General features: G+C 39.8%; 3 protein-coding genes across 13 annotated transcripts in view; 2 read left to right on the forward strand and 1 right to left on the reverse strand.

Annotated features, from left to right (window-relative positions):
* Positions 1-1,103: 1,103 nt before the first annotated feature.
* On the reverse strand, positions 1,104-7,021 carry idh3g (isocitrate dehydrogenase (NAD(+)) 3 non-catalytic subunit gamma). 2 transcript variants are annotated; one of them, XM_085144625.1, is made up of 13 exons: positions 6,895-7,021; positions 6,616-6,663; positions 6,357-6,368; positions 5,529-5,626; positions 5,313-5,428; positions 5,118-5,178; positions 4,883-5,015; positions 3,190-3,323; positions 2,979-3,081; positions 2,745-2,891; positions 2,554-2,648; positions 2,390-2,450; positions 1,104-1,892 (listed from the first exon to the last, which is right to left on the reverse strand). In XM_085144625.1, the coding sequence occupies exons 1-13, from the start codon at positions 6,973-6,975 to the stop codon at positions 1,791-1,793; spliced, it is 1,191 nt and encodes a 396-aa protein (XP_085000751.1). In that variant the 5' UTR covers positions 6,976-7,021; the 3' UTR covers positions 1,104-1,790. The 2 variants fall into 2 exon arrangements, with proteins under 2 accessions (XP_085000751.1, XP_085000752.1); XM_085144626.1 differs by lacking the exon at positions 6,357-6,368.
* A 137-nt stretch (positions 7,022-7,158) lies between these two features.
* Positions 7,159-13,654, forward strand: fam3a (FAM3 metabolism regulating signaling molecule A). Its single transcript, XM_085144627.1, has 10 exons — positions 7,159-7,456; positions 7,892-7,923; positions 8,007-8,114; positions 8,408-8,431; positions 8,529-8,652; positions 8,943-9,001; positions 9,107-9,157; positions 9,273-9,357; positions 9,880-10,006; positions 11,331-13,654. The coding sequence occupies exons 2-10, from the start codon at positions 7,911-7,913 to the stop codon at positions 11,427-11,429; spliced, it is 690 nt and encodes a 229-aa protein (XP_085000753.1). The 5' UTR covers positions 7,159-7,456; positions 7,892-7,910; the 3' UTR covers positions 11,430-13,654.
* Positions 13,655-15,010: 1,356 nt separating this feature from the next.
* The window catches only part of wnk3 (WNK lysine deficient protein kinase 3), a 37,586-nt gene continuing 26,749 nt past the window's right edge, over positions 15,011-25,847 (forward strand). For 5 of the 10 annotated variants that reach the window (XR_014871659.1, XM_085146881.1, XM_085146886.1 and 2 more), the window contains exons 1-2: positions 15,011-15,630; positions 23,561-24,711. Coding sequence is in view for 9 of the 10 variants with exons in the window: in XM_085146881.1 (XP_085003007.1) it covers positions 23,992-24,711 (720 nt within the window). In the remaining variant the exon portion in view is untranslated. The other 5 variants (XM_085146889.1, XM_085146890.1, XM_085146888.1 and 2 more) reach the window with 4 other exon arrangements.

A 25,847-nucleotide genomic window follows, 5' to 3' on the forward strand; every position in this document is an offset into this window, starting at 1 on the left:
CACGATTGTTTGTATTCTGTAAGCAGCAGGCCGGTGCTGTGCTAGATCTGCTGCCCCACAGGACCGGACAGTGCATCTCAACAAAGCTGTGTGAGCAGAGAATTTTAAATAACTAGATGAATCGGTGGCAAATGGTTCGGTTCGACCACATGAAACTATAATAAATTACTTGGTTTCTAACATTTTCAGGCAGTGATGATAGTAAAGCCAAAATCCTTCACATTTTTCTAAGAAACACGTGTTCTAAGCTCAAGAACCTGCTTCCCAGAAATTACATAAAAAAGCACAAGATTTATCTTAATATTCCCATTTTTATCCAGCAATCGTCCTGCCAGAGATTTTTGCATTCATGATTCCCCTACTGTGTTTACACAATGCAGTGAAAAACAGCGACACACAAAGAGCACACTGTGTGTTCTGCATATTGTTAAGACAGTGTATGTAATGGAGCACACATCCAAGCAGCTGTGAGTTTTTTGAGTGGCAGCTATAGAAAGTTGTGTTGCCACCTAGTGGCAACATGTAAAACAGCAACCTACCATCTAATGTTGAAGGTTAAGAAGTTGATGGAGCGTGAAATTGTAAAACAAACAGAAAGATCAGCGAGCTTTTCTTACTTACTAATCTTTATCCCCAGCAAGAGGCCAGAACACAAAGCTTCAGAAGAGTCAAAGTAACAATGAGGCTTCCTCTTGAGCACATATCTGTACACTCAGTCGTCCATTTATGAGATACAGCTAATCAAAACAAATCCCGGTTATTAGAACAATCAGTAGGACTTGTCAGCATAAAGCAGTACAGTTCTACAGACTCACATATTAAAGCCTGAGAAATTACCATTAAGGCATATTAAACATTTCCAGAACAGTTTCAACAACAACAAAAAAAAGAGAACTGTTAAAGAAAAGATTTGTTGCAAGACTAAGAACTATCTCAGTGGACAACCTTAATTTCAGCTAACAATCTGGCAGCTTGCTCTCTCTGCATTTATATCCAATTAATTTCTGGAGTGCATGTCGGCCACGTGCATCCTAATCCTTCGTAGTACTCAAAATACGTCTCAAATATGCTGAGAATTCAAACCTCTCTTCAAAAGAAAGATGTTAAGACATAAAATTTCTTTATTGATTACATCTTATGCTCACACACGTACAAACAAAATGAAACCATTCTTTTCATATCAGGCGTTATGAGCATTTTCTTGGATAGACCCCAAAACAACAGTAAAATATTGTGATATCATCCCTACACCAAAAGAAGCCATTATGGCACAAGCAGTAAAGTTCAGGTTTGACAGCAGTCACGCTCCTCTATAGTGTATCACCTTTTCAAAGTACAGTTGCTGTGATAAGAACATAAACAATGTAACAGGATATAATGGGCACTTTACATTTATATTAAGCATTAATGACATTTTGGTTAATTTAAAGTCTGTGATGTAATCACAAGATGCGTGCCTATACTTGTATATTTAAATATCTAACGTAGGCCCTTTCATGTTTCATATGAATCTCTAAGGAGATTCATATTCAACTGAATAAGCTTTGTGAACTCCAGCAGTAAAAACGATGCTTGCAGGAGTGATAATGGATTTTTATCAAAACTGACCTTTTTAAACAGGTCATGTGAAACCTTGAAGTGAAAGCAGGCTCATTTGTATTGTGAACAGGTAAATAAGCTGTGTGAAACGAGATGCTATGGAAACGCAGACATCCTCTCTCAGAAGGTACACCTGTTTAAACTCAAACCACCTGATAAGAGCGTGGGTGCGTGAACCTTCCCGGTCATTCTTACAGCTCTGCCGTGAACTGTCCTTTACTCTGGATGACCCTCATGACGGACTGCACCACCTCTGATGTGGTTCCTTGACCCCCGAGATCTGCTGTGTGCAACTGCAAATAAAGAGAAAAAAAAAAATCATAAATAAGCTACAACGAACAAAAGAACAGGGTGCTAACAGATATGGTCCAAAATCCGTATTAAATTATTTAAGACCTCAACGTATGCTATGAAATTGTAGCCTCATGCCGCATACTGTATTTGGATAGACGCTTTGTATTTCCTTTGTGTAATCAGTTTCCCACAGTAACTAGTCAGATGCTGCACACGATAGGCAGATCAGGTTTTGGTCTGAAACATAATTAAGGCCACCAAAAACGCATGCAAGCACAACATAATGTAAAATCAGATCACATACAGTGTAGAGCTGCACGAGAGCTTTGTGAAAGGAAAAGGGACACAATGCTGCTTTGTGTGAATGTATTGTGATGCCTTCTAGGAAGCATGCCAGAATTGTCACTGCGGCCTTAAATCCTATGTCACGCAACAATGGCCTGTGAGCTTCATGGCAGCACGATAGGTGAGGAACCCATCAGTGAGGAAGGCTCACCCTGGTTTCGTTCATTGTGGTGAGAACTGCATTCCGGATCAGACTTGCATAATCATTAAGGCTGGAGACACAAAGAAGAAAAAAATTATTTAAATATAATACAGTCACACCAACACACACACACAGAAAACCAATGAAGAAGAATTTTATCCGGAAAAGCTTACTTAAGGTGGTCCAGCATCAGGCAGCTAGCTAGCAGCATGGCAGTTGGGTTTGCAATGTTTTTTTCTGCAATACTTTTTCCCGTGTTTCTTGTGGCCTGAAACACCAGACAGACACGACTCATACATTTTCCATCCTTCAAAATTCTGAGCGAACAGTGTCCTACAAACCTATTCAAGCCTCCAACACTCACCGTTTCAAAGACAGCATAGTCGCGACCATAATTGGCCCCAGGCACGAGGCCAGGTCCTCCCACCAGCCCTGCGCACACATTGCTCACCACATTCCCGTACAGATTGGGCATGACCATCACATCAAACTGGTGTGGTTTGGACACGAGCTAAACGACACAAACGGAGTTAAGTAAAACAAATAAAATCAGAAGAAGAACATTCCCCGGATTCCCTAAAATGTCATCATCTGTTACCTGCATTGTGGTGTTGTCCACAATCATGCTGTCGAATGTGATGTCTGGATAACCCGAGGCCACTTCTCTGCAGCACTGCAGGAACAAGCCATCGGCGAGCTTCCTGTTGGAACACAAATGCCACACTCAGCATATCCAGGACTAAGAAACTCCCCGTAGTAAACAAAAGGTTTGACGTGTTTGACAGGACGTTTCCCAAAGGGTAACTTACATGATGTTAGCTTTGTGTACAGCAGTGACCCTGCGGCGACCTCTCTCCCTGGCCAGTTTGAAGGCATAATCAGCAATCCTGATGGAATTATTCCTGGTGATAATCTTTAGACTCTCCACTACCCCGGATACACTCTGGAAGTAGGACAAGAAGACAATAACAAATGAAATACAGTGACATGAAAAAGAAAGATCAATAAGACTGTAGTGGGAATAAAGTGTCGTCTGTAAGACTACGCGTAATACTACATAAAGTAAAACTTCTATCTACAAGGTAATACTAAACATTCAAAAATGATTAAGTGCAACAAACAGAACAAAATTAGCAGTAAATAAAAAATAATCATTTTAATTAGTACTAAGTGGTTAAAAATGTAACAATATGTTTCTGTACAAATTGTAAAACAGCATCTATAACTGTATGGAAGTGAATGGACCACTTTGTGTAAGCAAACATGGCTCAACAACTACAGTTACTGTGCTCAGAGGTTTATATACATTCATCATAGAGAATAAATGTAACAGAATGATTTCTTTGAACTGTTCTGTTTTCCCAGGGTGGAATGATTGTATAGCATCCATCTTTAATGACTTAAAAAAAAAATAAGAATTGGGTCCACAGGTTTTTATTTAGTTTCTCTAATTTACACACGGCCAGAACATAAATATGGGCACAAATATAAACATACACTTACTTAAATCTTTTAATAAGTGGTGCTGAATCTTCTTCAGTGTCTTTTAACTTGACAAGGTCAAGGAGTATCAACTTTTTAGTCATTATGATTGACTTCTGGTTCTTTCTCTTCACCAGAGCAAAAATGATTTGTCTGAGAGCACTCATTGGACTGATCAGTACTCTGAAAAAACTCACTGAAGATCTAAGAATGAAAACTGTAAATTTACACAAGGTGTGAAGATCTCTCTGAAGAATTTTAAACAACAGCAGATTCCAGGATCCTCAGCTCAAACAACTGTACATGAGTCCAAGTTATTCAGAGATGTCATCACTTCCACCAAGACCTGGAGGAAGACCCAAACCGTCACCCACAGGTGAGAGGAAACTGTTCAGGTACAACCACCAAGGCTCAAGCCTACCATGAACCGACAAACAACTAAGGGACAAATAAACAAATAATGGACCATGTTAGAGCCTGAATGTATACCTTTGACCATGTGTGCATTAGAGAAACTGAAATAAATTTGGACTTGTGCACCCAATTCCTTCTTTTTAAGTCATTACAGATGTATGCTGTATAATCGTTCCACCTTGAAAAAAAAAACACTTAGAAGAAATCATCGAAAGCCCAAAATGACAACATTCATAGTGTAAATCTCGGAGCACAGTGGTAGCTTCATGCACAGCAGGTACACATCCCGGCACACCACTGCCCATTTCAGTCTGCTGCAGATTTGGATCTAATGCAGGATTTTCATGTTTCTTTGCAGCCCAGAAGTCTTATTTAGTTTCAGATAATCATATTTTATCTGTTGCATTCTGAAGTCAATGTTGTCGATATTAAATTCTATCATATGACCAAATCAAAAGATTTTGCACAGTTATTTCATTTGGCAAATTGATGATGATAGCACCCAATTCCCTTTTCCAAAAAGAGACAGATAAGAAGTGTTTAAGGGACCATAAACATGTTTTTCAGCAGACAGTAGTATTGATTGTTTTTCCTCTTGCGTCTGACCTCGTGCTCCAGGCTGCTGTACTCTCCCTCTGTGTTCTCCCTGATGATCATGATGTCAATGTCCTTGTGGCGAGTCTGGACCCCGGGGAGGGACTGACAGTGCATCACATTGGCGTACAGGTCCAAGCTCGTGCTGGTAGTACACACAAAAGACCAAATTACGTACGAAATGAGAGTTATTTCACACAAAAAAATGACCCTAATCTAGGAAACTAAAGATTTCATCTAAACTTACCGCAGCACATTATTTCTGGATTTGACAGACGCTGGCAGGGTATGTTTGGTTTCTATGTTACCTATCAAAAGAGGTAAGCAATTACACAGTTACTTTAGTTCTACTGTCTTATTAAAAATTATACTCTACTTACAGCTATGTTCTGTTTTTCATGCTTTCATACTTTGATCGAAAAAAAAGAAGCTGTTTGCTTACCCTTCAGGGCAACTCCATTTCTCCGGATGGCAGTGATGGCATTATTCATGTCATCATCGGTCTCCAAAGCGGAGTTGACATTCACCATCTCAAAGTCAACTGGCACACAGGCGAACCTGCAGCACAATGTTCACAAACCACACAATGGATTCAATTCTTATGTGACTGTAGATGATATGTAATCACTCAACAGGACTGAGATTCAATCTAACCAACCTGAAAACTTCTCTGACATGATTGAGAAGCTCTGGACCGATCCCATCACCAGGTATGAGGGTCACAGTGTGCCTGCCTCCATACTTTGCTGGAGGGGGCTAGAAGATTGTTAAATGCCAAAGGATCAACTTCAATAAATAGAGAAAATTGAAGGTTTGGCACCTTTTAAAGACAGATCATCCACTACAGTAAATATATGTTATGAAAAAAAAAGTTTACCTTTCTAAGTCTACAAATAATCTCATGAAAATAAGGTTTACAGTAAATTTGATAGTTTTTGGTATCTGGTGTCTGCTTATGTCCACATTACCAATGACATAATAACAAATAGATATGGTGTAGTAATGTTCACTGTGGTGGGTTGACAATATCGTGCAATACTTTAATACACAGAAGCAGTAGGAATTCTGAAGTCAAAAGAAAAGAATAATAGTAGTAGTAGTATTAGTATTAATAGCAGTAATACTGGCCAAAAATCAACCAGTACATGTCCAGAGCAACAAGTAAGTATGTTTGAGAGATTATTGTCAGGCAGTTAATAGTGTTTTTTAGGTTTGACAAATATTTAAATAGATTTGATGATGTCATTACTGTGTTTATTATTGTGAATCAAGATTGTTAGAAATTCCAGTTGAAATTGATGGTAACAAAATTGCCATGCATCCATGCAACATGTTTAAAACCTGTTATATTATTTTAATAATGCTAGTGTTTTTATTCTCATCACACATCTTTTTTTCTATATCATAACCCCGTTATAGAAAATATTCTCGTTTAAGAAACGATGCAGTGAATTGCAGTGAACCGTGTCACGAGTCAGCTACTTACAATGTTTTCTCCCTGTTGTTGAAGGTGAACAGAGGAAAGCAGAAGGACAAGAGTCAGTTTGATGTTTAGAAGAACAGGTTTGGTCCAAATAGTGGCAAACAGAGTAGTGTCGTAACCTTCACCCCACAAGAAAGTGGAAAAACAGATATATACACACAATTCCCAAGTTACACTGAAAAAGACATCAACTTCCGATGCGAAACAGCCCGGAAACTCCGGAAACTGACAACAATCCCATGTAGCGATCTGACACACTCACAGTAAACGAGGTCTTATTCCGGTGTCTGATCAAAGTTGTTCCAAATACCTGGAAAATACAAAGTGCAAATGATTTAGAGCATGTTTGTCAACGGATCCCGTGCACGGGTGCCGTAAAACCTGTGACCAACCCACAGATGTGGAAAAGCCCGCTAGCTTTGCTAATCAAATGATGTTAACAGCATGACCTTGTGTTAAAAAAATTATAACGGAGTTTAAATTAGAGCCACACAACACCATTCACCCTTTGAGCAGGTTTGTTCTGCGTGTCTTGTCTTACTTTAGCAGTGTTTCCAAGGCGTCCAACCCAGAAAGGATTCATTATTTTGGACGCGGAGAGTACGGCACTGTGGGCAGCCATCTTGGTTTTGCAGTGCTGATCGCGTGAGGAGCAGATGTGACAGAAAAACAGTTCCTTTTTTAAATTTTATTTATTTTATCATTTCTTAAGTGTGATAGATATTGTAAGAGTTTGAGTTAAAAAAAACAAACACTAAAAATAATTTTTATAATCTTTTTTTTTTTTTTGGTCATGTGAACCACTTCACGCAGACTCTGTAGTGACGGGTTGAGGTCCGTAGAAAAGGCTCGGGGTGGGCTGTAGGTTATATCCGGAAGACAAATGGGTTAAATTAAACCAGGTCTTTTTCCATGTTCGTCGAAAGAGGATACCAACTTCAGCCTGTCTTCTTACTGAAAGCGTATTTATGTCAGGGACGACTCAATGAGGAAACAGCGCAAGAAATAGCAAAAAGTCCAGGGTGACAAGAGCAACAGCTCCTCGTTACTGTTCGTTACAGCCGGGCAAAGGCGGCAAAACAAGGCGATCCTCGCTCGTAAAGGTAAACAAGTGAACTTTTCCGGTTCTAATTCTAGTAGAAATGTAATTGACAACATCGCTAAGGGTTCATTCTTTACTGTCTCGCCTCTGAGATTGTTTGGGTTCATTTTCTAACCTTTAAACGTCATCTCTGCAGAGCCATTTTGCAGGGCCACTGTAAAAAAAATTAATAAATAAAAACATAAAGCTAGGAAGAGAAACGTCACACAGAGGAAAAATGCCCTTTTAAATAATTTAAAATAATTACATTTTTTATTCATGACTGTTTCTTTCAAATTTTATCATCTTTTAAAGCTAAAGGTAGACTACAGGCAAAGACTATAATATTTGGTATAACTAGAAGCTGGGAAATGGTATTTTAAATAAGAACTAAAAAGTATCCTGTCTTGTTAAACTACTTAAGCCACTCTAATCTCAATGCTTTTCTTCTCCCCAGGTCTATGAAAGAGTGAAGCATGAGATTAACAGGTGGGTTGATATTTTCAATGGGGATTTATTGATAAACCCATATGTTTCTGGCCTGAGCTGATGTGTCCTGATTATTGTGACAGGCCCCCTGCGAGCTGTGGCTGTGGTGCTGCTGGTGGGTTTCACCTGGCTGCTGGCAAACACCTTATTTGGAGGGGAGAGTGCGTCATCTATGCTGCATTTCTTCAGCGGTAAGAGGAATCAAGCGGAAACCAGTTAACTGACAAGCAAATAAAATTTACCAAACATGGAAGAAAATATGACTTTACACGTTGGATTGTTAGGTCTGTTTTACGTGAGTTAAATCTTTTGGGTTTGTATTGCTAACTGGTCAAAACAAGCAGTTGGTAAACTGCAATCGGAGTTTTTAATAATTTAATAATTTAATTTAAAGTTGATGTTTTATGGCTGGATTTTCTGAATATAATGTTGCTAAGTTTAATCAAGAAATCAGTTGTTTTTTTGTTTGTTTGCTTTTTTTCAGGTACAAGTGAAGAAGCAACACCAGGTAAGCAAACTGTACAGCATAACTTTACTCATTAATTAATACTTTCACAAAGTTGCATTCTTATCTTCCTTCTTATGATCGACATGTTTTTTAACAGAACCCCACCCACGAAAATATAAATGTGGACTTTCAGCCCCTTGTCCTCCAAAACATCTGGCTTTCCGTCTGGTGTCTGGTGCTGCCAACGTCATTGGCCCTAAAATCTGCCTAGAGGACAAGATGTGAGATTCAGTGTTAATTATTTCTGGTTCTTCATCTATGTCTTTGTCTCTCCTTAGTCCCTCCTTTCCCCCTTTTTTTTGTTTTGTTTTGTTTTCACACTGTTCTGTTTTTTTCCTCTGTGCTGTCATAACCAGGCCTTCAAGCCTGTCTGGGGAGCTGAATGCAAGTATTGTTTCTTTCTGCTGGTCCCTCTCACCGTTTTGCCTGTTGTCTTGGCCCATATAAGTGTTACATAGTGTGAATAAGAGTTTAAATAGCTATGTATAAGCCTTGTGGTTTTGTCTAACAGGTTAGTGAGCAGTGTGAAGAACAATGTTGGCAGGGGACTAAACATAGCCTTGGTGAATGGTAAGACTCTCATTCTTCACGTGTTAGCAGACTATATTGTTTTTGTTTTTTTAGCTCCTTTTTATGGTGCTGTTTTAACATTTTACTGATGTATCTTTGCTCCAGGGGTGACTGGCGAGCTTTTGGAGACGAAAACCTTTGATATGTGGGCAGGAGGTAATAAAAACCAGACATTAATGTTTAATATGCTTCTCATATCCTGTAGTCCATACACTTTGGCAGTAACAACCCATAAACTGCACTTCAGATCTCATTTGATGCTCATTTTCAGATGTTTCTGACCTGTTGAAGTTTCTCCGGCCTCTTCACGAGGGAACACTTGTGTTTGTGGCCTCCTTTGATGATGCAGCTACAAAGTAAGGATTTGTGTTGTGCTCCCAGTTCCTCCCCTTTCACATTAGCCAATTTTAATAGAAACCTGGGAATAGTTCATATTCTGAAGTATTGTGTTATAAATATTTAGTAGAGTAAAACAAAGAGGATTTTGCCTCATGTGCTGTCACATTTTCATGTATTTAATTTCTGCTATAAAATAAATTTGAATGCATTTATCTGGGAAGCCTAACAAGTTAAACAGTCACTGAGCAGTGCAAGGAAGAATGTATGATAATGTGACAGTGAATGGCAGGCTAGACACAAAAGTCTTTCACCTTTAAGATTTATCGGGGTTGCTACATGTGAACACCGACTTAATGATTCGATTTAAATTAGATTTACAAAGTGTAGACCTGAATTAAATTAGACTGATTCAATTCATTCTTGATGTCTTGGGTGATGGTTATTATTATGAAATAAAATTGTGCAGAGAGCATGTTTAAAAAATCCTCTAAACTTGTTTGTTGTCTTTGGTTTTTTGTTTGTATTTTTCACTGTGTCAGGATGAATGATGAGTCTCGACGGCTTTTTGAGGAGCTCGGGAGCACAGCTGTGAAGGATTTGGCCTTTAGAGACAGCTGGGTGTTTGTTGGAGCCAAGGGTATTGAGAATAAGAGTCCCTTTGAGCAGGTTTGTTCCTTTTACTATTAGTGCTGATCGAGGGCTGAAGGTGGAGTCGGTGTGCTGTCTTTGATGTGACGCCAGTGTTCAGTAGAAAATATTCTTCCTGTGCATAAGGTGCTAACTGTCACAACAGTATTACAAAACAGCATTAACTATAACCACCGGACACTTTATTAGGTACACCTTGTTAGTACTGTTGGCTTCAGAACTGCCTTAATTCCCAAAGATTCAGCTGGAAACAATCCTCTGAGATTATGGTCCATATTGATGTGATGACATCACACAGTTGCTACAGATTTGTTGGCTGCACATCCATGATGTATGTTTTTCCATTCAACCACATCCCAAAGGTGCTCTGTTGGATTGAGAGCTGTGACTGTGAGACTAAGACTGCAGAGGCTCTGTTTGCACTAAAGGCCTGCACACGACCACATTCTGAACTGTTGATACAAAGCAGGATGGATTCATGTTTTCATGTTGTTTACGCCAAATTCTGGCCCTTCGGTCTGAATGTTGCAGCAGAAATCGAGACTTATCAGACCAGGAAACATTTTTCCCATCATCTATTGTTAACTCAGTGACCCTGTGTGAATTGTAGCCTCAGTTTCTTGTTCTTAGCTGACAGGAATGGTACCCAGGGTGGTCTTTTACCACTGTAGCTCATTTTCTTTAAAGTTCAACATTTATAGATCCTCTTCTGTAAACCTGCATTTTAACAAGTCAGAGTTTAAGTTAATGCTGCATTTCTACGAACTCGGAGCAGTGTGTCAGTTCTTCACTGGCGTCGAGCTGCTGAGGAAAATCCCAGCAGGTCAGCAGTTTCTGAAATACTCGCAACAGCCTGTCTGGCACCAACAACCATGCCACGTTCAATGTCACTTAAGTCACCTTTCTTTGGGTTTCAGAAGTTTAAACATTAACCTGCTTAAAAAAACAAAAGATTAACCTGCTGAAGTTTAAAGTTCAACAGGTCGTGTTGGCCATGATAGCAACTCTGTACCTTCATGCTTGGTGTTGCTGCCATGTGATTGGCTAATAAGATATTTGCATTTTTCATTTCAGACTACCACATGATAATGCAGATTTATTTATTTTTTTAAATGGCTGTTTTGAAGTCTGGTATTCAAAATGGGTTGTGATGAATGGGGAAAAACCCAATGCATACTTTTCAACAGTGACTATTAACTGCTAAATGGTTAAATCAGCTTTGACTTGAAAAACGCAGTCAGGTTCAGCACTCTGTGTACAATTATTCAGCAGCTACTGTGCTATAGGAACCTGATCCCAGTCTGTTTTGCTGACATCATTTATGTTTGTCTTTCCCCCTTAGCGTATGAAAAACAGTAAAAGCAGCAACAAATATGAAGGCTGGCCCGAGTCACTGGAGATGGATGGCTGTATTCCTCTGCGGCCACCACTGGAAAGTTAACTCTGCCTGCTACCCCTCGTATGCATTGCAACCGAACCTGGAGGAACTGTCAGAAAGTCCAGGAACTGCTTAACAAGTGACAAAATTCAAGCTCTGGACCACAAATAACTTTTTTATTTGTCCTCTCATGGCAGAGGCATGAGCTCAGTGCGAAGATCGTCTCGACTTGATATATTTAAAGTTGCTGAAACCTGCTGTAGAGGATTTTTGATTTAAGCTTTGTGAGCCACTTTTGAGCTGAAGTAATGCTTTGGAATCAAGTAAGATTATGTTAGGCTGTGGGAAACTTCAAAGTCCAACTCAGTGTTTCCATTGTGAAAATTACTGCACCTGAGAAGAAAAAAAAGAAATGGAAAAGTTAGTAGATCGAGGCAGCCCTATACTCTCACTATGCAAATGTATAGAGCTTTTGGACTTACACAATTCCTCTGCTTCCGCTCTCATATGAAACAGTCTGTTAGTGTACACAGCTTTGATGAGAGGATGAAGACTAATTATCTTGTTGGTTATAAAAACCAATGGACAAGTATGGATTATAGAAAGAGCTATCAGGTGAACTCAGTATGTCCACATATATAAGGCTAAACTTGTGGTTTCCTTTAAGTTGCTATAAATGTATTTTTTTCCGTTACAATAACAAAATCAATTGATAATGATAATGCTGACTGATAATGAATGTTCTGCTAGGGTGATGAGTGTGATGGCAGATGGAGAAAGAGAGTGAGCAGAGATAAAATGCACAGGCTTTAGGGCTGGGTAAATGCACACACTCACTCACACACACACACACACACACACAATGTGTATGATACTTATCAGGGAAAAGAACGTGCTGCCAGCTAGGCTGCAAACTTGCCAATGACTTAATTCATAGTGCCCTCTGTACATATTTTCTTACATTTCTTTTCCAGTACGGCACCGCTTTTTTGACATTTACGGTGTGATTTATTCACTTCAGTCATCACCCAGGTATACTTTCCCTGAGCGCTGGAAAAAATTCTTACAGGAAACACTGCAAGTGTCAGATAACCAAAGTGTAACAGTGATGAGTGGATGAATACAGCTAGAGTAGGTCTTCCAAAGCCATTGTTGGAAATAGGTACATTTCTCTCTCTTCGGGACTGCCTATAGGTTTGTTTTGTTTTTTGTACTTGAGCAACAGCATAGATAAGTGTTTAATACTATGATGTAGAAAAAAATAAACATCTTAGTTAGTGGTTTCATGCTGGAAACCCTAATTCAGAGTAGAAAGAAAAACTGGGTCTGTGGACGTATTTTATATTTCATACTTTAACATATTTTTGTTGTGTAATGTCAAATTCATTAGTAATAGTGCTTAGCTGCCATTGTTTCTGTAGAACCTGATGTACACTAGTTGTTGCTCATCACAAGTTTACAGTTTTGTTTTTTGTCTGTTTTTTCTTTTTAAAATTAGTCTTTGTCATTGTCCTTTAATAAAACTATTTATTTTTAAATACTTAAACAGACAGCAAACTATTTGTGTGGGTTCATCACAGCACTGCCAGTGGTTCTGAAGTTGTCCCAGGCCTGCAGGCATCTTTACACTCTTTGCTTTGCTTAAAGATTATTGGTATGGTTATTGATTGGTTATTTTTTCTTTCTTTTTTATGTTGAACGGATTAATTTTGCTTCTTGAAAGTCTAATATATATATAAAGTGTAAAGACCTAGTTCTTCTCTATCGCTCTGTATGGTTAAGTCTGTTTCAGTCGCCTTTCTGAATTAGGTTGTGCTACCAAAGTGTAATTTTTTTTCTACAAAAGATTACAGTCTGTGCTTTTATTGTGACAATAATGATGATGAATAAAGTATGTTCTGAAATCAGTGTGTTTTTATTCCCGTGGGCCCTAATATTGAGTCATCTGTCATGCTTGGAGAAATTCACCAGAGGGCGACAGAAGGCAAAGTCTCACTGGGGTTACTCGGTTCATCCTGCTCAAGGCATTTGCTTCACTAAGCATACGCTGTGCTGGGGATAAAAGCTTCGGACTGAATGCACTGTTTCTGCTTTGACAGGGAGTTCAGTGACAGCAAAGAATAGCGATGGTCGTTGAATCGGTACACTGTAACGTAGTAATGTCAAACACGATCAATTTCATTGTTTCACTGAAATGTGTTATGAGGCATTCAAGTCGTGGGAGAAAAATCGTGAATTCGCAATATGCGTTATTTGACGTTCAAAGGCACAAACTGGGGTTGAAAACCTGAGGTAGAAGAGCAAATCTGCACCCCAAATGCCTGACTTCTATCTTTTAGAATTAGATTGGGAATTGTTTTCACTGTCACAAAAGTAGAACTAAATTCAGTGCTGGATAGAGACCGGAAAGACTTTTTGCTCTCGTGGAAATCTTGTCATTAGCGTCATACCTTGCAAGAAAAACAGTATAACATGGATGTATATGCATGCATGTGTCCATATGCAGTTACACGAGTAGTATAAACTAATTTTTATATTCCAGTATTGCATTAAAATAAATTTTGAGGTACTTGAGCGTTTCTCTTTAATAGTAAGTATTTATATTAAAAGCTACTTTGCACTTGTACTAAGGTGTGTGTGTGGTGGAGGTGCAATATCGTACTTTTTATCTGATAGTTAGAAGTTTCTATTTGAATTTATATGGATAATGTGGTGAATTGTTACAGAACAGAGAATGAAAGCTATAGTTAAAATCAGCTTCACCTTAACCAACTATGACTGAAAAATACTAATTGCAATGAAAGCATGAATAATGTGATGCAGGCGTGTCAAAAGACTCCAATCCGACCCCAATAAAAACGTTGGAAAACATGAGAAAGGCAAAAATTATGGACTTTTAACTGCATTTTCATATAAGTTTTACAGAATTATCTTTACTGATAAAGGCCAAGCGTTTGCTCATTCTTGCTACACCAAATTCATAAGGCAATACATTATTTTTTACGACAGAGATAGAAATAGGAATTTATAGAAATTTCGGGCGGGGGGGAGGGGGGGCTTGACACTAAGGCCAAAGAGTAGTGACACTTTTTTCTTTTCTTTTCTTTAACTACAGCAGCATTTATATATCATAAAGGAAAAAAACGGTCATGTTCTGTTGAAGCGGTGCTTCTTTTTCTTATATAAAGACATCCTAATGATTCAAAGTGGGATGTATGTACGAGGTAACGTGAGTTAGTCATTGCTGGTCTAATGTATCAAATGAAAGTATAACATGCACATGATTTATTTAGAGTTTTCAGTTTTTTAACTTTTTATTATTTTACCTCTATTCATGCTTTTGCTTTTAAACTTCATATTTTTAATTGAGAAATTTCTTGTAGTTCTACTGAATACTTCTTCCACGAAAAGCTAACAAACACACATATAAACATAGTGTTTGAATTAATTATTTTTTTTATAATAGTATATAGATTTATGCAGCCGTGTCTCTGTCAGTCACACATAATGTTTCAATTGCCTTTGCAAGACCGCTGAAAACCCTGCTTCCTCCCCTGAAACAGATTTTTACGACGGGCATTTGAATGCATCACCATATCCACACGATAAACTGCGGACATAAACACGCGGCGTATCGCCCTCTAGTGGCGTAGTAAGCTAACTGTCGGTTTGTGTTCGTCCTCTGGCTGATGATGAGCCCTGTGGCAAGTGAGAACTGGCAGGCGGCGCGCGCTCAGTACACGCGAGAAACTGAAGAAGGCCGTTGGACTCGTACGTTGTAAATTATGTACATAAGTTGCTGATATTTTCCGGATACACATGAATGGCGTGTTGGTCAACTTTGAGCCGACAAACCGAGCAGCGAGTGAGAAAATCTGTAGACCAACGGCAAGCATCGTCTAAACTGAATACACGTATCCCAAGTGCTCCGCGCTCGTGTCTCACACAGACCGAGGATCGACGACTCCGGTGGGGATTTTCAACCTGACAACACCGCGAGAAGCCTTTAAAATGTAAAGAGGAAAAAAACGACAGCAACAAACGAACCTAGCGGAATTTTTATTTTTGTTTTGCCGAAGCTTTTTTATTATACATTTTTTGAGCGTGTGTAAAATATTTTTGTAGGCAGAAAGTCCAGTGTAAATCTCCTGTAAATAACACCAAGGTTTGTAGATAGATAGCCTACTATATCCAGTTTTCTGTGAGTTTGCTAGCTATTCAGTCTAAATAACGCTGGACCGACGAGCTGCGATGTTGCATTTGGGTGAGTGATGTTTGTTGTTATTTTCATTTACAGTGCAGATAGTAATTTGCGTGATTACTGGACTGTGGTGCCCCGGTGGGGTGCTGTTGTTATTTTGTCCGTCTGTTTGGGCATTAAGAGATCGCTCAGGAGGTGTTTATCATCCACATAATATTCCATTTTAATTCACGCGGTGTTAAAACACTTAAGTGCAGACCTGCGGGCCCTCACACACCAACAGTGAGCCCATCATTCGAGTGATTTGAACTGTGCTCAGGGCAAGTCCTGGAGGTTTGATGATTTATTTATTTATTTATTTGTGATGGTGTCAGCCGTCTCAGTCACTATGCTCTCGCCCTGTATCGTGATTGTACTCTATGTTATGCGTGGCGTTTCCAAAGTCAGCTGAGCTATCTGCTAGCCAATAGCTGTACATCATGGTGCATGCACATCCAGGCATCACTGTGTTGGTACCATGTATTTATATACCTATGAATAACATACACGAACCAGTGAGTACTGCGTGACCGGCCACATCATGGGGGCTTTAAGCAATTTCCCAATTAATGTTAAAAAATGAAAATCACCCCTGCTGTCTCCCATCAGCAGCAAAAGGTATTGATATAATATTTATAAATGTATACATTCCCTTAACTTCACCATTGATCTATATCAAAACAGTGGTTTTATCCAGCTGAGAGTAGTAGTGGTGCATCCAAAACATTAGAGAGGGCACTTCCTTCTTTAAAAAAACAGAAAAAGGCTGACAGGTGCTGAACTCCTGAAATCAACACTATGCTGAGCTCAGAGTACTCCAGCATCCATGAAAGTTCAGTGACTGAGGGAATGGGAAGGCTCATAGGAACTCCAGGAGTGGTAAGCCAATTTAGTGACATGTAATCCTGTTTCAACTTTGGCTGATGAAGGAGCCTTTCCCGCACCTGGACCATAGGAATCTCTCAGAACTGGACAGCTCTGCTCGCAAAGGGGAATGAAAGAGAACAAAACAAAACAAAAAACAGGGTTAGATAACATATTCCCTCTCTCAGCGAACAGTACTCTGTGTGTGCTACCTACACTCTACTCTCCCATGCTTGACCTGGATTGGACAAAAGTCCTTGTTGTGTTTTCAGCCTTGCGTTTCCCTAATGGGAAGAGAACAAATAATTGTGTGTTTGATCCTGGTAACCAGGATTCGATATTTTTCATTGGGCTTCAGAGAAGAAAGCAACATGTGCGGAAGCACTTGTGTAGTCGAGGTGGAGAAATAATCACTTTAGTCTCAACTTTTTTTTCTTTTGTAGTGAAATTTGAAAAGTATTTATACCCGTTAAACACAGACACATCTGCCTTTATATTTTATCTGTGGCCAACAGCTGAGACCTGTGTTGTTCTAAATAGCTTCCGCTTGACATTGGGCCCATTCAAATTTTGGCCAGCAGCTCTCAGACCTTGTGTTACCCCCAGCCTGTCTCCCCATATCACTCGGCCTCCATCTCCTCTTTAAATCTCTGTGGTACGAATTTGCAGTCGTGATAATTTGGACAGATTCAAGTTGTTGTATTGGTTATGTGTGGAAAAGTTAGTGTCGCAGACAGGAAGTGGTTTCATGCGGTTAGGTTTTGATCTGCAAACAAGACATATTCAATGAATCAGTCACTTAAATGCAGCCAGATTTTTTCTTGTTTTTTTTTCTTGCCAACTGGATCTTCTAAACATTTCTACTTATCCCTGACTCCCTGATACACTGTAACCGTGCTCATTCAGTCAAGAAAATCAACAAAGGGATAGTATGCAAAGTTCTGCCTCTGACTAGACTAGACACATGCAAATGACCTGATAATACACTTTGCTATAATAACTTCATGCCTAAACTGCATCTGAAACGACCAGTTTAGCCTTGGAAGTTTGATTAAAAGGCATTCGTTTTGTTATTTTTAATGAAGAACGAAACTTTTTGCCCTGTGGTAATTGTGTCTCTGTAGTAATGCGTTATTATCATTTCCATTCCAGAGCTGCTAGCGCAATCTCCCATTTATTTGCTTAATTAACTTTTTTTGATCTACATTATGCAAATGAAAAATAAAAAATAGTGGAAAAATTCACAGTTTTCTAAATCCAGTGGTAATATTTTCACATGGCCTCTTCTGTCTTATTTTAACCGTGTGAGATAACCGCTCACATGAGACCAAGAAGAGCGAGTCCTAAGAGTTGAGACGTTGTCACGACGGGACATTTGGTGTTTATTGCTTTAAAAATGACAGGATTAATGATGAATAGAGAACTGAGCTCTGTTTATTTAAATATTTTTTAATAATTTATTTCTGTAAACGCACTTAAAGTACGTTTATATGTTTATGGTCCTTTAACCTGCTCTCCCTCAGCCTCCTGCACCGAGTCGGGCAGCGACACAGAACACGCCATTGGAAACTATTCCTGCGCTAATATAATCACCTCGTGTTTTCAGCCTTTTCTAAACACTAAAGGTATTTCTCCACTCCTCTCCGTGCACAACTGTAGCTGCTTTTGTTGGTGCAGAAATTTAGCTATAGTCACTGCTTTCATTCACACAAACATTGGCACATATTTTATCAGGCCGCCCCCACCTTTTGTCTGTGCCAGCCCACCGCCCTCCCTTTTCGCTCTCTTGTTCTCTTTCACACACACATTTTTCCCACCCCTCCTGCCCCCCACCCCACCCCCACTCAACTCACTCCTTCCCTCTGCCTCTGCTGTCCGCCCGCTCCCACCAACTACAATCCCTTGCTGTACCCCTCGCCACTTTATAGTCGCTCTCTTTTTTTCTTTTTTCATCTGTATGTCCCCCTCAATTGCAAAAACATAGCCGTCTGCGCTTACACGCACACACGCACACACGCACACAGTCCCCTGGCTCTTCCTTTGTATGCCTGCTTAATTTTTCAGCGGCTTTTTGTTTTGAGGGATTATTCTGCTTCCCTGTGAAGTGATTTATGGAAGTTGTGCAACCGGATTGCAGCATATTTGTTGTGTTTAAAGAGATATGTTTGTCTAGGAGCGTAAACACAAGTAACACAGAGCACATTTTTCCTGTGCTTCACACTTTTAAGCATAGAGGTCAAAGTTACAAGTGAAAACCAACAGAGGCTTCAGTGGGTGTTGAGAATAGAACAGAAATCACATCACTGAAGCAAAGTTGTCACATTGATTTTTGGTGCACATTTCAATAACGATTAGGCAGCTGCAGGTGTTCTCCCGTGCAGGAGCCTCACCGTAGCCTGCAGGGCGGGAGGATCGCTGCACGTCAGTTGTTTAGTTCTCATGTACTTCGGCGCTGATAGAAAACTGAACAGACAACGACTCTGACACGGGAACTTGATGCGCGCTACGCACCAGAGTCATTTTGCTGCCAAAGCGAGATGTCATAGTTTTAGCTGCAGCGTTGGTTTTATTATCTTCAACTTTAGTTTACCGCGCTTGCCCACACGGGCAGTTGCTTGGTCATTTGGCTGGTGTCAGGAAATTCCTCTCGGCATTCTTTCATTGAAAGGGGACATGCAGTTTGGGTGCTAGTGACAGTTTGCTTTCGATGTGTGTCTGTGTGTGTGGTTTTTGTCTGTGTATAAAAGATACAAAGAGCGCTGAAGGGACAGAGGGAGAAAGTTTGTTCTAACCTGCCGTCTGATATCTGTATCGTGAGTCTATGTGGGCGTGTTTGGAAGGGAGACTGATCGGGTGTGAGAGACAGTGATGGTTGAACGTGTTTGGTGTGCTGTGATAACTCTGTCCGGTATGTGGCTTTCATGGGAACTCCTTGCCCCGGGGACATGGGCAAATAAGCTCTTGCTTAAAGGGCAACTTCCCTCTCTTTATCGGCTGTTGTTTTTCCCCCTTTATGCTCCCTACATCCTGTTAGCCTTTACCTTTTTAGACTCCCTGTACACTACAGTATGTCCTCTGTGGGTTACACAAACACACCCAGTTTTCTGTAGTTTTTTTAATCACTGTGCATCAAGTCTTCGATTACATGCATGCTTTTTAGTCTATCTAGTGATAGTCCGGTACAGGGTGCAGCACTTAAATGAGTAGACGACTGAAAATGAAACATGTTTTGATAATTGAATCAGTTCATACTTACTAGATTCAGCTTATTAAAGCATGAGGATTTTCAGTTTCTCGCTCTTTTTCTTCTGTGTTTATCATTTTAAATTTGGATACAAAATAATAGGGCCTCAATTTAGAATTTTAAACACATACTGTTAGGTCCATTAGTTCTTGAAACAGTGACACAGCCGTGCTTCTCTACACCAGATCAGTCAAGAAGTGATTGAAGTGCATACTTTCAGCTTTTTTTCAAGGGGATTAAGACAAATATTGCATTAACTGCTTAGGAATTACAGCTGTTTCTATATAGGCCGAAAAAAAGAAATGAAAAACATGTTTGATATAACAATTGTTTTTAATACTTCTATCAGCATTTACATTATCAATAAACACTAGTGACCAGTTCCACTTGCAACCATACATCTCCATGCCACAACATTGCCTCTGCCATGTTTGCAAATAATGTGCTTTAGCTCGTGAGCTGTTTTCTTTCTTTCTCCATACCTTTCACTCCCTTTCATTCTGGTAGAAGCTCATCTTGGTTTCATCTGTCTATGAAACTGTTTACTTTTTCAGTTTCTCCATTAATTTTTTTGTGTTGTTTTTTTTTGCTTTTTTTTGTTTTTTTACATGTTATAATGGCTGTAATTAGTAAATTAAATTATTTAAATTTATAATTTAAAGTAGTCTACACTTTTCTGTCCAGAAACTTATGGACCTAACTGTGTAGGGTGCCTAGCTAAAGGGTAAGGATAAGCAAAATAGCAGCTGTCCCCACATTCTTTTCTAACATTAAGAAGTACACTCTTGACTATTTGACAGATTCTTCTAAACATAGCTACAGGCTGAGAGCCTCTCACCAGAAGCGTTACCTGCAGCTAGTGAATCAGAGGGACGAGTACAGCGGAGATGCTGCTGCAAACATTAGTTAATCTTCTATCAACTTAATTGACTATTTGATTCAAACACTGTTGATGTTTTTCTTTTAAAAGAAAGTTAAAAGTAATAATAACAAACACATTTCTTAGTAATGTCAAGTAATTAATTTTTAGAAAATACAGAAAATGGTAATATTACAAAGCCTTCTCTGAAAAAGCGGTAAAGTTTAAATGTAAGGGACATCTTGCAACTAATTAGGTTAATTAGATCAGTAACATGATTGGGGTATTAAAAAAAGAGCATAGTGGCAGAAGTTTAAAAATAAAAATAATAATAATAAAAATCACATCTGAAAGTTGTGGAACAATTTCTAAAAAATTTTTTGAATATTTTGTCATTATCTCATCATCTACAGTAGCGGTCTCCAACCTTTTTTGCCCGACAATATTTTCACGGACCGGCCTTTAAGGTGTCGCGGATAAATACAACAAAATAAAACTAGTACCGGTACCGAAAAAAAAAAAAGATTTATTCATAACACACGTGAAAAGACCCAGGAAAACAGAGTAAACGATAAAAACGATAACAAAATAAAGCTGAAAAACAATAAAAACTCTGAAAACTATGCATTTCACACCTGAGCCTCAACTCTCGCGGCCCGGTACCAAACGACTCACGGACCGGTACCGGTCCGAGGCCCGGGGGTTGGGGACCACCATCACCAACATATTCAGGATCTGTAGAAATCTGTGCGCAAGGAACAAGGCCAAAAAGTCAATATTTCATGCTCATGATCTTCAAAAAGATCATGAGCATGTTTTAAATGCATTCTGTTATGGAAACCACTCAATTGGCTCAGAAACACTGCCAGAACTGGTACATGAATACTGTGCCATCCATAAATGTGGGTTAAATCTCTGCCGTGCAAAGAAGACCCAGGACTGTTAGAATCCTATATCAGACAAGAATGGTACAGAATTGCTCTCCTCTAAGTCCAGTGGCCTCAGTTCAGAGATGTTTACAGACTGTTGTTGGTCTTGTCCCAACTTTTTTGAGATGTGTTGTTACCATCAAATTCAAAATTATATGTTTCCTGTGTTTTGCTACGAATAGAATATGGGTTTACAGCATTGCAGTCTATGTACATTTTACATAACGTCCCAACTGGAATTTGGGTTGTAGAATAGCCTCATATTTATTATTAACAACTGGCTAGTAGCTGCTGGACTTTGGAAAGAGACAAAAAAACCCTCACTTGAGTGGTGCTGCTGGTCGAGCCATTTTCTTTATTACTTAATCTGTTTAATTGGAGAAGTGCAAGAAAAAAGACAGATGGAAGTATTTCATTTGGTGGATATTTGAATATTTTATTCATCAATCGGATTCCTAGAAAACAGCCTAAATAACAACATATTACATCACATTTAAAGGTTATTATTTGATGATTTTTTACAACGTTTATTTTCTTTCGTTATAGTATTTGGGTGTGTCTTGCTTAATGCTGATAATGGTTTCTCTCTTAGCTTACATGTCTGTTCCTTGGAAATGTTGCTAAACTTGAATTGCTTGTTCTTCGGGAGCTTAGGAGTTAGTCTACAGACAGTGTATTGTGCATTAGTTTGACTGACAGCTACTAGCATTGCACTTCAGACTCGCTGCGTTTGAGCCTGGAGACACAATAGGCTTGATGTGAGCGTTAATGTCATTGTAATAAAAGAGATAATGGCTGTTGTGAGCTTCCAGATGATTCCCGTGTGGTAACCGTGGGCTTTGTTCGAGCTTAAAGACAAGTTCAGATTTGCTACTGTGACATTTCAGGGTCTGAGGCCGGCTGCTTCGGTGGGTTTCTTCATAGCCAAGTCGCTGTAACCACAGATTGTTTGGGTGCCTAATTGCAGTAAGTTTCACATGTTCACTTTCAAATTAATATGTGTGAAGGTGTAAACTTATATTTGTTAATAGCCTGAATTGGACTGCACTTCCTATCCACTACATTCCCATAACAATCCTTGTGTACGGCTGTTGTTGGTATCCATTAGTATGCTCTCTTCCTGGAACTTCAAATGCTTAGTCATAAGGTGACTTTGGGCCTTATTGCAACTTTTATTAGTAGTTAAACCCTGGCTCTAAGATACACTCTCCAAAGCAACTCCAGGCTATGAGCCACTTAGAGATAATTTGTTTTAAGAAGGCAGGGGAGATGCAATACCATGGGAAAGGTGGGGAGTGATAGAGGAGAAGTGAAGATAAAGATGCCACTGGAAATCTGCCCACTTCTGTCCACACAATGACACAAAAATCACCAAAAAAACTAACAGCAATCAGGTCCTTTTTATAGGAAGATCACTATTTCAGAAGAAACTTTGTTCACTTCTGCCTCACTTTACCTAAGAGCCAGTCAGTAGTTTCAAATTTCACTGCTTTAAATGGTTCCCAGGGTATGAGTAATACTGTAGTGATGATAATCATAATCACAGTTGTGTAATCTTATGAGGCTTTTGTTGCATATGTGTGATAGTGTCTCTCAAACAGTTCAACAATCCCTCTGAGTATGAATTATTCACACTCAACCGAACTGGCCCATAGTTCATCATCCATTTTTAATGGTTGGGATTGTATACTCCTAACTGCAGCTTTCTGTTCACTAATGGAGCTGTTGAGCACAACTTCAGACGCTAGACTCTGGTAAACATGTGATTGACGATTGATGAAACCATGTGTGATCACTGAGCAGGCTCACGGGATATTCTTCAGAGACTCTTTGGTTTAATTGTACACAACTGAGGCGTTTGTTGTGTTAAAATTACAGATGAAAATTTGTCTTTCTTAAGGTTCAGCCTCTATGTGATTATGATGATATCTTGAAGTCCATCCATTCACACTGGGCTGTTGGGGCTATTCCAAGTGTATCTTATTAAATATAAATAATGTACCAGTGTTTTTCTGATTTAAATATGTCAATCGACTGTGTTTTGTTTTTGTCTTGCAGGTTTACTTGAAGATTTCCGCATCAGAGTTTGAAATAATAACAGTGCTGCTTACCCCAGCTGGCTTGAAAAAAACCTTCCTGGTTTCCTGTGTTTGTTTGAGCCCAGAGATGTCTGATTCTTCTTGATTAGCACCGAACAAGTCGCTCCTGAAGAAAATGTAGGCAATGTTGAGAAGGAAAGTGAAGATAGAAAGCTGTTGTGATCTCACCTGCTTCTGTAAAGCAGCAGAGTAAAAGAGTCCGAGGAAGACGACAGAGGAAAAGAGTGACAGAGTGACCAGTGTGATCAAGGACAGCTTCCACCTGTAGCAGTCTCTTAACCCGTTAAAAGAAGTGAGAGGGTGACCACAGAAAAAGAGAGAGACGGGGACTGACGGAGGAACAAAGGTTTGGAGGAGGAGGTCTAGCAGGGGTGGGAAAGCCCATTCCCCATGGCTACTGACCCAGGAGAGCCCGCAGGCACCGAGGATTCCTCGGAGAAACCTGATGGACAGAAGGAGGAGGACCCGGAGTGGGAGGGCAGGGTCGACCAACAGAGGGAGAGGACAGACAGCACCCCTATGGACTCATCCTCCTCCCAGACAGAAGCAGGGAGAGCAGCAACAGAAGAAGATGGAGGAATCAGAGGAGGCGGCGGTGGAGGAGAAGCCTCCCAGGAGGAGACCGTACTCAGACCTATTTCATTCTCCACACCCTCCCTACCCATCGATACAGGTCAGAAACGACTAAGAAGGGAGAAGCGCTTCTTCAGGAAGAGCGTGGAGATTTGTGAGGAAGACGACGAGGTGGATGTGCCCACCTTGGCATCACATAGTGCCCCCCACCTGGAGCTGCGCTCATCAGACTCAGTCTTTAGTAGTAGTCCCCAGCAGCATGGGGTAGCTTCATCCTGTGCAACCGTGGGACATGAACCGTCTTGCACCAGCTCAGTCCATGAGCCTGGGAAAGATGCTCCTTCATCTGCACCTGTACCGAGGGGGAAGGAGAGGGACCGAGAACAGGAAGAGGAGGCAGAGATGAAAGCTGTTGCTACCTCTCCTGGAGGAAGGTTCCTCAAATTTGACATAGAACTCGGCAGAGGAGCCTTCAAGACCGTCTATAAAGGCCTAGACACCGAGACTTGGGTGGAGGTGGCTTGGTGTGAACTTCAGGTAAGACAGTCTGTTTTCTGTTTTTTTTTATTATTATAATCAGTGCACTTAAACAATGCCGTAGGTTTACTGATAATACTTAGACTTTATTTATCCACTTCAGAATTTTAAACACAGTATTACTGTTGTAAAATGAACAGAGACCAGGAAATCTCAGCACGTAGTCTGCTTCCTATTCAGACTGTGTGACTGCAGCTCCGTGGAGACTGAGGTGAAAACGAGGAGCATCACTTGTAGCTGAGTGACAGCACACAGTGAAAGTGGAGGCATTGCCTTTTCTAGGACTGTATGAATAATAGAATAGACTGTCAGCATATCTTCTTGTTGTGATAGGTGTCCTATCAGAAAGACTATGCCATGCATTTACCTGAATTGTATGAAGGCGATTATTGTTTTTCAGGTTTGTATCAATGCTTGTTATAGGTGTAGTGATCAGGAAAGAAACATCATAAAGGGGATATACGGCCTCTGCCTTGCTTTGTAGAAATAAATTATTAAACAAGCTGTTTCTTCTTGTAATCATGCAGTCTAATGCATGATTACAAGTACTAGGAGAAGATAAATTAATGTTTGCATTATTTGTTTTTGTATTATTCCTTTAGGTGTAACCAGGTCTACAAAGCCTGTCTGTTGTTTATGAAATGGAATTATGAATGAGATGTATTTTGTGAGAACAGAGTAAATAGGAGGACTGTAGTATATGTAGGGGTGACTGCACCAAACATCACTCTGAGAAAGTCTTTTTCATGCATTGTAATTGAAGTGGGAGGAAAATGTCAAATTATTATAAATGTTTAATATGGCTCTTCTGTCAAAGGCTTTACACGCTGTAGCCCACCAAATGTAATTATGTGGAGAAGTAATGGGAAACATTGTTATATGGTGTGAATATTAAATATGGTGGGAGGCAGCCTCGTGGAGGAGCAAAGAAATGCATCCCTCTGACTCTTAGCCTCACAATAGACAGCAGTGTTACAGTTAGCCATCTGATCTGACTGCTGGCTTTGTGTGAGGAAAGTCAGTCATGTGTTTGGTTTGGAGCTAATTCCAAAACAAGAGCCTTGGCTAATCCTTGAGATCAGGCTCTTTCTGTTGGACTAACAAGCAGCAGGAATGCCCTCATCACCTTTTCTGGT

This window comes from Neolamprologus multifasciatus, chromosome 20, assembly GCF_963576455.1.
Source record: "Neolamprologus multifasciatus chromosome 20, fNeoMul1.2, whole genome shotgun sequence".
Lineage (NCBI taxonomy): Eukaryota > Metazoa > Chordata > Actinopteri > Cichliformes > Cichlidae > Neolamprologus > Neolamprologus multifasciatus.